Source organism: Hyaena hyaena, unplaced genomic scaffold (genome assembly GCF_003009895.1).
Source record: "Hyaena hyaena isolate Hyena2069 unplaced genomic scaffold, ASM300989v1 scaffold_660, whole genome shotgun sequence".
Classification (NCBI taxonomy): domain Eukaryota; kingdom Metazoa; phylum Chordata; class Mammalia; order Carnivora; family Hyaenidae; genus Hyaena; species Hyaena hyaena.
In genome coordinates, this window is record NW_024081292.1 from 976,265 (window position 1) to 991,932 (window position 15,668).

The 15,668-nt window shown below is 35.8% G+C and overlaps 1 protein-coding gene across 1 annotated transcript in view; it reads left to right on the forward strand.

Moving 5' to 3' along the window:
• CUNH8orf34 (chromosome unknown C8orf34 homolog) overlaps nt 1-15,668 on the forward strand; it is a 396,548-nt gene that overhangs the window by 367,159 nt on the left and 13,721 nt on the right. Inside the window, 1 exon segment of the mRNA XM_039216922.1 lies at nt 2,956-3,049. Coding sequence (XP_039072853.1) covers nt 2,956-3,049 — 94 coding nt within the window.

Here is a 15,668-nt window from a genome sequence, read left to right on the forward strand (position 1 = left end):
TTTATCAGAATGGATTTGTAGATACTTATTTTATATTGCATAATAACCCAATGCTACCTTATTTCTTTTGTGGTATAAATTGTCCTAGCTTCAGCCATTGATAGATTTTTCACTTGGCTCTTTTATCCCTTTGATACATCCCCATTAGTGTGTGTGTGTGTGTGTGTGTGTGTGCGTGCGCATGTGTGAACACTTTCTTGCTTTCTGGCACTACAAGATGCTTCTGGCTTACCTTGTATCTTTCCTGCCTCAGTCTTAGAACCAGTCATTTCTTCAAGAGTTCTGGTTCTTTCATTAAAGAATGGTATCAGGAACCAAGATATGGGTAGTAGCTCTGTTTGCTATTGGGATGCCATTGCTTCTAAGCCCTCTCAGCTGCCAGATTAGGGAGATATATGTGTCTATAGTAATCCATGTATACATCAATATTCATAAATATTTCAATATATAGCCTTCTGTATATATAGTAAGCTCAACATGAGTTTATACTAACGTCTTCAACTCTAATACATTATACATGGATCAGTCTAGCCTTCCTTTCTATAAACTCCCACTTCAACAGTAAGAAAATTGGCTTCCAGTATCTGTCATCCATTTATTTCATTGTCCAGTTCTGGAATATATGTTTAGCAGCTTCAGAATTGTTAACCTATATGTACATGGAAAACAACTTTATTAGTTGGTATACAGTATTTGTGCACAATTCTTTTTGGTTTTGGTTTTACAGACTCCATTCATTTTCAAAGTTACTTAGGTTAGCACCTTATTCATTCACCTCCTTCAGTTACATTTCATACATCTGGAATACATCTAGATTGTTTGTTAGTATTTTACTTTCCATCTTGGGATCCTCCAACCTCCTATTTGAATTTTTGTAGCCATGCATTGAAGAAAAAGTTCTCAGACACTTAGACTGAGCACACATGCAGGACTGCCTCTGCCAACGAAACAGCAGCAGCAGCAAACTGCATATAGTCTTTGTTTCATGTTCACCAGGTATAAACATGAAAGACTGTCAAAGAATGGGAGGAAAACACAAAGAGCCTCCAGACATAGACCAAGCACACATATGGTGTTTATAGGAAAGCAGGTAGGGAAGATGTGCAGATTCAAGGACTGCTAAGCAATTACAATGGTCTATTCCCTAACTGGCTTCTGGGAGATCATGGGGCTCTATACTCATAGTGCTCTAGCATTCAACAGCCTTGAGACCAGAACATCGCTGACATTTCAGCAATTACCCCATTCACTTTCCTAGGGCTTACAATACACTCTCTAGAAATAACTTCACATTTTTTTCATTTGCATACCCTAAGTTTTACTCTATTGTGTGAAGTTCTATAGGTTTTGACAAATGCTAGCATCTTGTATTTACGATTATAACATCAGAATAGTTTCACTTCCCTAAAATATCTCCTCTGATTCACCTATTCAAACCCCTGTCCCTGTCCAAAACTCTAGAAAATTTGCAACTTTCCGAAACTCTGGATTGGGACTAAACATCTCTAGAGTTAACTGTCACAATCAAGGGAGGACTGATATGACATTTCTTTCATACATGAGTTGTTGTAAGCAAAGTGGGCATTTAATACTTGGTGATTTCCACTTTCAGGAGTTGTGGGCCCTTATTTTAATCTTGATAGTATTTAAACAAAATAAACAAAATACCTCAAGTTACAGAAAAAAATTACTGAAAAAGAGGGGAGATGATGGATGAATTTGAGACATCAAGAGAGTAAATTGACAGGTCATATTGATTTTGTTTTAGAGTTTCAAAATATGTTTGAAAAGATTTTCTTAATTCATAGCTCAATAAATTTGAAACTGAAAGGTGACAAAAGTTATCCATGTCCCTAGGGACCTTCCAGATTATTTTTGAGGGAGGAGGATATGAAAGAACAGTTACTATGCAGTAATTGTTATGCTGGTACAATAGGCACAGGACAGAATACAAGAGTAGTTCTGTCTTCCCTGAGGGAGACTTTCAGTAGAGAGGACCTCTGAGCCTTGGGAGAAGTGTTAATGTCTGAGACAGATAAATAAATGTGGTGTATTCGAGGCAGGAAGTAAAACATCTTGGCATATCAGACACTGACAAATTTGAGGAGCTACCAGTTAACTACATCTGAAGTGCAAGGGTTAATTGAGGTGAGATGGAGATGGAAGTGGTGGTATATTAGTGTAGACCAGGATGGATCATGAGGGGTTTTGAGTTTAGATTTTATCCTGAGAATTATGAAGCCACTGAAGGATTATGAAAAGGTAATGAGTACATCATATGACATCTTAAAAAGCCCACTCTGGCAGGAAACTGGTGAGGAGAATTAGGAAGGGTATGAAACTTGACCCTAGAAAACTTCATAGATGGCTATTACTACAGTCAGGATGGAAGATAATGAGGGCCTGGTTTAGGGCAATGAAAGAAAACATAGAACAAGAAGGAAGTATGAGAAATGTAGTGACAAAAATAAGGAAGTAAGAAAAGGAAGAAGGCAGTGAAATAAGTAGTACTGAAAGGTAAATTTGAGAATGTTCTCTAAATCCTACTAATCCTTATTCTCATTAAAAAGAATTTGAAACTTTGATGGCAAACAGGCACATTTTGTACAATTTTATATTGAATATTTCATTGTTATATTCCTAAGCATGTTTGCCAAGATTTCCATAAGAATATTAATTCAGGAAGAAACAGAGTCTAGATATTTCTTATTAAGACACTAAATCTTATTAAAAGGGGAATGTAAAAAAATGAGTTCAGAGCTAATGTGTGTCTTTGACATGAAAATGAATTTAAACTTAGGAGTTTTGTCTGTTTTACTATTATGAGGAAATTCTCTCTTTCTCTCTCTCTCTCTTTTTTTGGACATATAATTCATAGAGACTAAAATGTTCACCCATGTTGGTATTCATGATATGCATCTAGAGGTTAATCCAGAATGAACTTGTCTTTGGCAGGATGAATCTTTAAAGCAATTGCAAGTAGTTCATCAGCCGTGGATCTTGCCAAGTGACACAGAAAGTGAAGGAGTAGAAGCAGAACAAGATAAACGTGAGTAGACGTTGCTGTTTACTGACAAATTGCTTTAAGCTAAAGGAAATCCACAAGGAAGGCATTTCCCGTTCATAACATTACACATCTGCAAAATATGCAGGCATGTTTAGGGAGACCATGTAAAGATAAGCTCCGCTTCAGGTTAAATGTCGATTCTGTGATGATTTCATTGTGGTGCAGAGTCCTACAGGTTGACCCTGCAAGGAAGAGTATGTAACTCAAAGGAAGCAAAGTGTTCTTCCTGAAGGCCCATGCAGAATATCCATTTGGAATGTGACTTTTCTATGAATATTGTTAAATTAGAGCAGTAATAACTTGTGATTATCAAATAATTTTGAAGTATGTTAGGAACATCTCATCATTATTATATGTGAGATTATCTTTATTGGTTAAATGAATAAGTGCATGGACAGATAAACCATTGTAAGTTGGCAAAACAAATAATATTATCACAATATTTAAAGCATATAGAACATATAACTCTTGATTTAAAATGCTAGGTTATAATCATAACAAAAATGGATTACTATACTTTGGCATGACTTAGTGTGTACTTTCCTGGGGTTTACTGACATTGTGAGATATATGGGCTCAGCAATCCAGGTGAGAGTTTAGAGTCTGGACTATATGGAAATAATATCATTTAAAAAATAATAACATATCTAAAATAATTTTTTAAATCAATGGTAGCCTGAAGAGTGGAATAAAAATTGTAATTGATAACATACCTCTCATGATAATTGGTGTGAAGTGGTTCATTAACAATTCCCCTAAGCCATAGCTACCAGAAAGACCAATATGTTACAAAGCTAACATTACAATTCTGTACCCAGGGGGATCTAGGAAATTACTTGTCTGGGTTAAAAGGCCTTTACAAAAATTCTTATCCCACTTCTACAGCTGTTAGCTTAGGTGGCCAGAGGAAACACGCCAGGAGAGGGACTAAGAGCAAAATGCTCAGATGAGAACAGGCATACAGCAGAAGTGTCACTCAACTGGCACAGTCAGAAACACAGTGAATAAATAACACGGTGACATTTTACAGATTCTATTGGAGGGAAACAACACCTTCAGACAACAACTGATGAAGACTTGGAAAGCAGGCTGTACTTTAAGCAAATACAAAAATAAAGAGAATATTTTGAAGATCTTTAATGCAAGGGATCCTAAGTAAAATGATCTAGGAAAAAAGCAGCATGAGATAAAAAGAAAAGAATCTCCCAAGTAAGAAAGCATTAATAGTGGCCCCCAAACTTTCTTGCAAACAAATACAAACCCACTTATACTCCCTGTGTACTCTCTACTTATTCAAATATACATAAACTCTCATTCTACACTTTAGATTTGATCATTTTCATGATATTGTCTTGAGGCCTTAATAAATTTTGTGTTAAAAAAAAGCCCTTCAAGGTAATGTGTATTGTATAAAGACAGTAGATATCATTTTGTTCTATTAGAGTCAACACACAGGTGCCTAAAATGAGGAAGTAAAGGTAAACAACATCCTTGAAGGATGCACAGTGTGTTAATTTTATGAGCGAGCTATAACTTACAATTAGCTGAAACTTAAAAGAAAGTACCCAATTGCTCAAAATAGTATATTTAATCCATGTGCAAATTTAGACTTATTTTTTTGTCCTTATATCCACATATCTCCAATCAATATTGTCTAAAAAATAGCTTAATAATGCAAAGGAGATAAAAATCCCCCAAACTTTCTTTTACCCTAGTCATCTAATCATATTGCCCTTCTGCATATAGTTTCACATGAGTTTGGTAAGTTGCCACAATTTCTCCCCACTAGGATGTAAAGTCTTTGAGAGAAGGAATCTGGTTTTATTTTTTAATCACATTGAGGTACATAATAAGAACTCAATAAATATCAGAAGAATGATTGAGTGAATATATTTCTTTGATACTTTTTAATTCATTTATTAAGACAGTTGGAAATTTTAAATAAAATGAGTAATAATTGTGACTGGAATACTTGTCATAAAAATTATTTATAGTTTTTTAAATTTTAATATTGGATTTATGGTTTAGACATAGTTTTTGCCATATGGTCTATCAATCACTCTAAAAACAGCCATTCCTGAACTCTCCTAACCATAGACCTAGCACCAAAAATATTTGATTTCAGCAATGTTGTACTTGGAGTTGACCCTTGACAATGGTAAATTGTTTGAAATAAAATCAGGGTTTAAAAATAATTAGGTAGTAATAAGAGCCATCTGGAAGTGGAATGCTAGCTAGCATTGTAGCCAAACTCTCAGCACAGAGATGCAAATACTTTTCAAGAGCAGCCATCCAATATTTAGGTGTAGGGACAAGTGTAAGATAAAGCCACTGAGCCACTAGCATCTCCACTGGTACTTGTACTCAAAGCATTTGGTTTGTGAAAGAGCTGGCAAGATAATGTATCTACCTTTTAATTTTCTCAGTGAAGGAAGATTAATGGCATAAATAATTATGAACCCAATATCTGATTTAGAGCCTAGAGGCTCATATATTAAAAATTTATGAGTGAGGAAAAGGACAAGATTCATCATTCCAAAAGTAACACCTGTTTCTTGACTCAGCTTTCTATAAATTATACCAAGGTAATTTTATAGAATTTTCTCATTTCTCCTGAGACAAAATTATCATGGCAGAAAGTTTCCAAATAATGTCAGGATATTTGTAGTAGTACATATTTCCTATTGCATCATTTAAAAATAAAACAGCTAAAATAAGTTTTATAAAAGAGCATCTTTTAGGAAAAGATGTCTTGAATAATTAAATGGGAGGCTTTAAAAACTTTTATTATAAATAAGATAAGCAGAAACCTTAATTAGATTTTTTATTCTGGTTTTCTTTAAAAATATAAATCAATTTTAAAAACCTCATGTTAGAAGTATGTTTGTTTTTAATCTCTCAGATTATAGTGTGAAGTCATAAATAACTCATGTCACAGGGGCACCTGGGTTGCTCAGTCAGTTGAGTGTTCGACCTTGGCTCTAGTCATGATCTGACCACTGGTGAGTTTGAGCCCCACGTTGGACTCTGTGCTGACAGCTCAGAGCTTGGAGCCTGCTTCGGATTCTATTTCTCCCTCTCTCTCTCTCTCTCTGCTCCTCCCCAGCTAGTGCTTTGTCTCTCTCTCTCTCAAAAATAAATAAACTTAAAAAAAATTTTAAAATAACTTAGACGACATATTTGAATCTACTGGGGTACTGTTTGGTGTTCATATTCCTGGGCTTCACTTCAGATATATTGAATCAGAATCTCTGCATGGAACTCTGAATTTTGCATTTTTAATGAACCCCTCAGGCGGACCTTGATTATTCTAAAGATTGGGAACCATTGGAATGGAAAGTCCAATGAATCAGAGGGTTATGAATTGTTTCCATAGTGTTGTTAGATTTTAGACCTTGTTTCTCTAGGCTACTTTTCCCATCTGTAAATAAAGTCTAGGTGTAAAATATGAGAATGGAGAAAGAAGGCTGAAATTTGGAGGAATAAATGCGGAGTGAAATTAAGGTAAAGGTCATCCAGTCAGTAGGTTCGTTATCTACATGGATACAAAGTCGTAAAAGAGCAATCGTCAAACCAGCCAGTACCTTCTAATTAGATTGTGAACTTTAAAAACTTGAACAGCTAAGGTAAAACAAAGAAGCAAACAAACAAAAAACAAACAAACCAAACAAATGAAACAGTAGAGATGTCCAAAATAAAGAAATAAGAGTCAGAGTAAAAGGAGTTAATGGAAGCGTGACTCATTGAGATTTAAGATTTGGATTTAGGTTTTAGACCCTGGAGTCTGAGGTCTTAATAGCTGTAACAATTGGTGATTTGGCCCTGGGTCTGCATAAGGCAGAGAAGCTGGTCTGATGGCACTGACAGCCTGACCCCTGGTGGAGCTGCCTCAGGAACAGAAACAAAATACCTGTACTCTCCAACTGTGCAAAACAGGAAGGAGTTGTCTATCTGTTCTAGGCTTTGGATGAAAATGTAAATGCTTTCATCAGAAATCAAGCTCTCTAGGTCAACCTGGGGTGAGAGATAGAGGCTTATCAGGTTTTTTCCTGGACAGATGCATAGTACTACACATGCATGTGGTCTTCTAGATCCTCAGGAATATGTTAGAGCTTTTGAGAACTTGTTGTGGGTGTCTCATCCACTAAATTTTTTTTTTTTTGTAAACTCTTTGTTTGCCCCAACTGGTATCACTGCCTCAGGCAGCTGCTATGTAAAACTATGGCCTCTAATTGTTTTTGACAAATATCGTAGGGACTGATTTTCTCACTGAGTGAGCTCTAATTCAGGGCAAATAAAGAAAAACACTTGAGTGAGGATTTTGCAGACAGCTTCTATATAGGTCAAACAGTGGCAATTCTCTAGATATGAGACATTTGGGAGGAGGTCCACACCCATTCTGCCCCCTCTAGTAGATCATAGGCTTCTTTTTTCATAGCTACCATCATTGTGAGGCTGCTGGTTTTCAAGGTTTCTACAGACTTAGAGAGAAGGGTCTTGATATTGGGTAAGTTAAAATTCCACACAGCTCACTGTTCTTATTGAGATTCAGCTGCCTTTCTTTAAAAAAAAAAAAAAAAAAAACGTTCTATGGATTATTGCAAGCCTTTGGTTAATTTCTAGAGTTGTGAAAAGTTGATTTTGGTGATTTTTGCTAGTGTTCCCATTGCTTTTTAGAGGAGCAGATTTTTGGAGACCCCTACGCCCACATTCCAGAAGTGCTTCTCCTCTCCCAGTTTCATCAACATGGTTTTCTCTTTGTTTGAAGAATGGGAGTTCATCTTAATAATGAACTATAGTACAACATATCTGTTTCTTTAAGTCCTAATTTCATGATAAGCTATTAAAGACAATTTTGTAGTAAAATAAGTTTTGGGAATTTATACATATCATTATTATTTGAAAAACTCTCAGGTGTAAGATATACCATTGATAGAACAACTTTTCAAGAGGAACAAAACAGCTCTTCACTTTTAAATGAACAGATCAAGTGTAATCAGCATCCTGGCTTAAAATAAGAGAAAATATTGTCCATTGTTGACTTGAAGAAATGCTATACAGTCTTTTCTAAAAGTCACTGAGTAGTCTTGCAGGAAGATCTGCTTGACTGTGTATAGTCCAGAGTTTTCTACACATTTACTTGAGCTTTTTGCAGAATGCTTTTTCTTTTTAAAGTTTATTTGTTTGTTTGTTTGTTTGTTTTGAGAGAGAGAGCATGTGTGAAGTGGGGAGGAGCAGAGAAAAAGGGTGACAGAATCCCAAGCAGGCCCCAAGCTGTCAGCAGAGAGCCCGACAAGGGGCTTGTACCCAGGTACCATGAGGTCATGACCTGAGCTAAAAGCAAGAGTCTGACTCTCAACCAACTGAACCACCCAGGGACCCCTACCAAATGCATATTAATTCCTATTTTCAGAATGCTTATAATTTTTAGAATGCCTATTACCTGTTGGAAGAACAGATGTTCTAGGATTTTAGCAAGTGCTGATCTAATTTAATATAATCCTCTCAATCTCAATTCTCTTAATGTAGTGAAGAAGTTGGTTCTCTAAGAGATTGTAAGTCTGTTCATGTCATGTCAGTAGCAGAGGTCCGGAGGATAATCAAATGTTCTTGTTTGGACCCAGTGATGTTTACTCTTATTGCTTCAGCCTTTACTCATGACCTCCCTTAATTCCCCTTACCAGGGGGTGACACAGTTTATGCTGGGACTCTTGAGAGCTAAAGTGCTTGGGGAAGTAAATGGGGCCAGGATTCTACTGTTTACTCAGGATGTGGTGTGACCTTTATTCTCCTTCATCTTTCCAGGTTATTTTTTTCCAGGTAGCCTCCTAAGTTTTATATTTGAGTAATGCTTGAGGCAGTGGTGTTATTGTACCACAGCTGATTATCTCACCAGGCCCAAGGGAAGGCACTAACATCCTATCAAATGAAAGAGTAGAAAGGGGTGTGTTAGGGAGCAGTGGAATGTAGGTAACACAAAGACCAAAATGAGTTAATTAGCCAATTAAGTCAAATGGGTGTTAGGACTTCATGACACGTGCAACTCAAAGTTTAAATATTAGGGTTATGGCTTAGAAATAGGGACTAGGAATATATACCTCAGGAGATAAACAAGACAAGACTTCAGTATTTTGTTCTTATTTAAAGGTCAACTAGACTTCAGTATTTTGTTCTTATTTAAAGGTCAACTAGGTTATCTTACACAACACATGCATTTGTGGAGAAAAGATATACATACTTTGGAAACAACCAAGAATAAAAGATAGTAATAGTGACAGTAATACATAAAAATGGCACAAGAATAACTAGAAAGATGAACTCTTAAAATAAAACAGAAAAAAAACTTCTGACAAACTGTATTAGATTATTTTTGAAGACTGAAAGAAATCTTGATGACTTTTTAATCTTACTTTTCACACTCAATCTTTTATGAGTGTTCAAAAAATTCTAAAGCTTTTCTTTAAAAAGTCAGGGCATCTGACCCCATACTAGGCAATAAATCCTATAAATTAGGCATTTGCATATTTGGTAACTGTTATCATAAATATTTAAGGACTGATCTTTAACCAACAAATATAAAAGTAAGTTAATAATTACTGTTAATTATCTGTTACAAGCAAAATATTCTAATGTCAAATTGTAATTTTCCATTATAATACTATTTATAGGAATTAGTTTAGTTTTAAATAAGTTTTTGCAATTTCTAGAGGCCACATGCTTCTGAATTATTCATGTGGCATTCTTACTTTGAAATGTTTCCCATGTCTGTAGTAAAACCCTGATATTATGAATGTTTCAATTAATTTCTAAGCTCCTAGAAAAAATGTAAAGGGTAATATTTAATAATTAAATAAAATTTAATCTCACCAAACAAACTATTATCAAGTGTAATGGAAAAGTGTGCTCTGTAATATATAACGTTACATGCTTCAGAATAGATACAAAGCTTACCTGCTTTATTTATTGAAATTTCCTTGTCATATGCAATAATAGTAGTCAGAACATTCCATAACAAGTATCAGAGAAAACTGTATTTAGACAACAGAACTGATCTTTTGTGATACAGAATTCTTTGGATTAGAGTATTATATGAAGCTGAATTCTTTAAAACTGAAAATAGGAAATATATGGTCCAATTTTCGGTTATTAAAAAATCAAAGTTATAAATGAGTAGCATATGTTTTTAATCTTTACCAAATACTTTTTGTTTGTCTTGGAATATTCTTATATTTGTTCTAGGTGTAGCCTGAAACTACAAAATATAATAAAGAAAACAAAATGAAGGGGAATCTAGTTCATTCTTTAACCTTGATGGATTTAGCTTATAGGCAGTCTTCTTTTAGATGGTATATATCTCTCACAAATGAGAAGAATGTATTGGCTAGCTGCAAGTAAAACTTATTTGTTCTTAATGATGTTCTGTACATTTTCAGTAACTGCAAGAACTTCAGTGTGTTCATATCAGGCAAACTGTTCCATAATCTCCCCTGGCTTGTTTTACAACATTGACCTGCTTCACCTTCATAAATTAAATGGACCTTGACATTTTTGTCCCAAGCAAGGATTTTTATAGTTAAGATTCTCCAATATGTTACATATGCTCCATAGACCAGGTTACCTCCTTAGAATGTCCTTAGAATCATGTTTATGTATCTTAACATTCATACATGTAATGAGAAACTGCTATGTGTTGGCCTTATTGCATGGGAGATAACAAAAAATAAGAAAAAGATAATGATCTCTTTTATCTAGTAAGTTAAATAAAAGTGCATAGTAGCATAAGGTATACTCTTTAGTAGATAAATAGAATGTCAAGGAAGCCAAAGGAGGGATATATCGCATGAAGTTAGCAGTAGGAACATGAAGAAATGGTGTTTGCACTAGGAGATAGGTAAGATTTTGAAGTACAGAGATGGACAAGAACATCATATGATCAATACTAACATCATGGCAAGAACACAAAGACAGGAAGAGCATTGGTTATATTTGGTGGCCCAGGGAATTGGCAATTCATGATTTTAGGGGAAGACACTAGACACAGGGGATCAGGGAAAAATAAATCTAGAAAGTTAAGTCATGAAAAGAACACAGTGGGTGCAAATTATAAGGATAAGAAATGTGAATTAATAAAATAGAGGAGAAATCTTTATATAGGAGGGAAGTCTGATGAAAACATTCATATTCCTAACTTGGGATAGCACTGACACACATGCTGAGGAGGCCCAGGTGTATGGCCTTTTACATATTTCTTACTTGATGAGAAGAAAATGAGATTTTTTTATTAAAAAAATTTTAATATTTATTTATTTTCTGAGAAGGAGAGCACACGTCTGCAAGCAGGGGAGGGGCAGAGAAAGAAGGAGAGAGAAAATACTGAGCAGGCTCTGCACTGACATCACAGACTAATTTTCTTGGGGCACCTGGGTGGCTCAGTTGGTTAAGCATCAGACTCTTGAGAAAACTGATCCCATTCACAATTGCACAAAAAAACATAAAATACCTAGGAATAAACCTAACCAAGGATATAAGAGATCTGTATGATGAAAACTATAGAAAACTTATGAAGGAAATTGAAGAAGACACAAAGAAATGGAAAAACATTCCATGCTCATGGATTGGAAGAATAAATATAGTTAAAATGTCATTACTACCCAAAGCAATCTACACATTCAATGCAATCCCAATCAAAATTGCACCAGTATTCTTCTCAAAACTAGAAAAAACTATTCTAAAATTTGTATGGAACCACAAAAGACTCCAAATAGTCAAAGTAATATTGAAGAAGAAAACCAAAACGGGAGGCATCACCATCCCAGACTTTAGCCTCTGCTACAAAGCTGTCATCATCAAGACAGTATGGTATTGGCACAAAAACAGACACATAGACCAATGGAACAGAATTGAGAACTCAGAAGTGGACCCAAAAGTATACAGCCAACTGATCTTTGACAAAGCAGGAAAGAATATCCAATGGAAAAAAGACAGCCTTTTTAACAGATGGTGTTGGGAGAACTGGACAGCAACATGCAGAAGAATGAAACTAGATCATTTTCTCACACCATGCACAAAAATAAACTCAAAATGGATAAAGGACCTGAACGTGAGACAGGAAACTATCAACACCCTAGAGGAGAAAGCAGGAAACAACCTCCTTGACCTCCACCGCAGCAACTTCTTACTTGACACATCCCCAAAAGCAAGGGAATCAAGAGCAAAAATAAACTGTTGGGACCTCATCAAGATTAAAAGCTTCTGCACAGCCAAGGAAACAACCCAGAAAATTAATAGGCAACCAACGGAATGGGAAAAGATAGTTGCAAATGACATATCAGATAAAGGGTTAATATCCAGAATCTATAAGGAACTCACCAAACTACACGCCCGAAAAACAAACAACCCAGTGAAGAAATGGGCAGAAGACATGAACAGACACTTCTCCAAAGAGGACATCCAGATGGCCAACAGACACATGAAACGATGCTCAGCATCCCTCCTCATCAGGGAAATACAAATCAAAACCACACTGAGATACCACCTCACGCCAGTCAGAGTGGCTAAAATGAGCAAATCAGAGAACTCTAGATGCTGGCGAGGATGTGGAGAAACGGGCACCCTCCTACACTGTTGGTGGGAATGTAAACTGGTACAGCCCCTCTGGAAAACAGTGTGGAGGTTCCTCAGGAAACTAACAATAGAACTCCCTTATGACCCAGCAATAGCACTGCTAGGAATTTACCCAAGGGATACAGAAATGCTGAGGCATAGGAGCACATGTACCCCAATGTTCATAGCAGCACTCTCCACAATAGCTAAAACATGGAAAGAGCCTAAGTGTCCATCAACAGATGAATGGATCAAGAAGATGTGGTTTATCTATACCATGGAATACTACATGGCAATGAGAAACAATGAAATCTGGCCATGTGTAGCAACATGGATGGACCTTGAGGGTGTTATGCTGAGCGAAATAAGTCAGGCAGAGAAGGACAGCTACCATATGTTTGCACGTATAGGAGGATTAGGAGGAACTTAATGGAGGACCATGGGAGAGAAGAAGGGGAAAAATAGTGTGGGAGAGGGAGGGAGGAAAACCATGAGAGACTCTTGAATGCTGAGAACAAACTGAGGGCTGATGGGGGTGAGGGGGAGGGGAAGGGGGGTGATGGGCATGGAGAAGAGCACTTGTGGGGATGACCACTGGGTGTTATATGGAAACCAACTTGACAATAAACTATTTTTAAAAAAGTATCAGACACTTGATATTGGCTCGGGTCGTGATCTCACAACTTGTGAGATCACACCCCGCATTGGTATCAAGAGTTAGATGCTTAGCTAACTGAGCCACCCAGGTGCCCAATTGTTTTTAAATTGTCTGTGCACTACTGCTATTTTATTTTATTTTATTTTATTTTGTGTGTTGTGTGCTATTTTAAATAGACATTATCATCTCCCAAGACAGACCATTTTTAAAAAACTGGTAAAGTTGTGGCACACAGACACACACACACACACACACACACACAAGTATTACTTGGCCATGTAAAAGAATGAAATCTTGACATTTTAATGACATGGGTGGAGCTAGAGTGTATTAGGCTAAGCGAAATGAATCAGTAAGAAAAAGATATACTGTATGATTTCACCCATATGTGAATAGAATTTAAGAAACAAAATGGATGAATATATAGGAAAAAAAAAGAGAGAGGCAAACTATCAAACACACTTAACTATGAACAGCAAACTGAGGATTGCTGGAAAGGGGGGTAAGTGGGATGGAGTAAATGGGTGATGGGTATTAAGGAGGGCACTTGTGATGGGTACTGGTATTGTAAGTGATGTATCACAAAATTATGCTGAAACTAATATGACACTGTATGTTAACTAACTGGAATTTAAATAAAAACCTAAAACAAAAATAAAATAAAATGAATCTCTTGTAGGCAGGATAGATAAATAAATAAATAGCTCTTAAAAAGTTATCTTCTTTACTAGGCCAAGAAGGTAAACATGAAATATACTACAGCAGAACTTATAGAAGGAAAAATAAATCATTGTTGAAGTGCATCTTAAAACTTTGTTGTTTTGGGGGCGCCTGGGTGGCTTAGTCGGTTAAGCGTCCGACTTTCGCTTAGGTCATGATCTCGTGGTTAGTGGGTTCGAGCCCCGCGTCGGGCTCTGTGCTGACAGCTCAGAGCCTGGAGCCTGATTAAGAATCTGTGACTCCCTCTCTCTCTGACCATCCCCTGCTCACGCTGTCTCTCTCTCTCTCTCTCTCTCTCTCTCCCTCCTAGAAATAAATAAAAATATTAAAAAAAAAAAAAACTTTGTTGTTTTGAACATTGTTGTTAATTAAATATCAGTAAATATATATAGCTCGAGCTTATAATTTTAATTCGTTTAAAATGTTACTCTCTCTCTCTCTCTCTCCCTCCTAGAAATAAATAAAAATATTAAAAAAAAAAAAAACTTTGTTGTTTTGAACATTGTTGTTAATTAAATATCAGTAAATATATATAGCTCGAGCTTATAATTTTAATTCGTTTAAAATGTTACTTTTTATTTTTTTATTTATTTTATTTATTTATTTATTTATTTTTTTTTTACAAATAGTTTATTGTCAAATTAGTTTCTACATAACACTCAGTGCTCATCCCCAAAGTGCCCTCCTCCATGCCCATCACCCATTTAGCCCATTCCTCCACTAACTTCCCTTCCAGCAACCCTCAGTTTTTTCTCTATATTTAAGAGTCTCTTAATTGTTTACCTCTCTCTGTTTTTTCTTTTTAAAAAAATATTTAATATATATTTATTTTTGAGAGACGGAGAGAGACAGAGCGTGAGCATGGGAAGGGCAGAGAGAGAGAAGACACAGATTCCGAAGCAGGCTCCAGCCTCTGAGCTGTTAGTGGATAGACATTTGGGCTCTTTCCATAATATGGCCATTGTTGATAGCACTGCTATAAACATTGTGTTCCCGTGCCCCTTAGATTCAGCATATTTGTATCCTTTGGATAAATATCTAGTAGTGCAATTGCTAGATTATAGAGTAGGTCTAGTTTTAATTTTTTGAAAACAGTCTGGTCCCGTACTCTTTTTTGTTGTGAGGTTTTTGATTGCTGATTCAATTTCTTTACTGCTTATGTAAAACATATTTAATTTTAGAGTCAACTCTTAAATCAAGCATGATTTATGTATTTTTTATATTAAGCTCCTTATCAGCAATATGTTTTGCAGATGTTGTCTCCCAACCTGTAGGTTACCTTTTAATTTTGTTGTTTCCTTTGCTGTACAGAGGCTTCCTAGTTTGATGCAGTCCCACTTACTTATTTTTGCTTCTGTTGCTTGATCTTTTATATATATATAAATTTATTGCCAAAACCAATGTCAAGGAGTTTCCCCCTGTTTTCTTCTAAAGGTTTTACAGCTTCCAGTCTCATATTTAAGTCTTTAAACATTTGAATTGATTTTTGTATACATTGTGAGATAAGGATCTAATTCCATTATTTTATATTTGGATACAGTTTTCCCAAAACCATATATTGAAGAGACTATCCTTTCCCCAATGTGTATTGTTAACACTCTTGTTAAAGATTAGTTGACT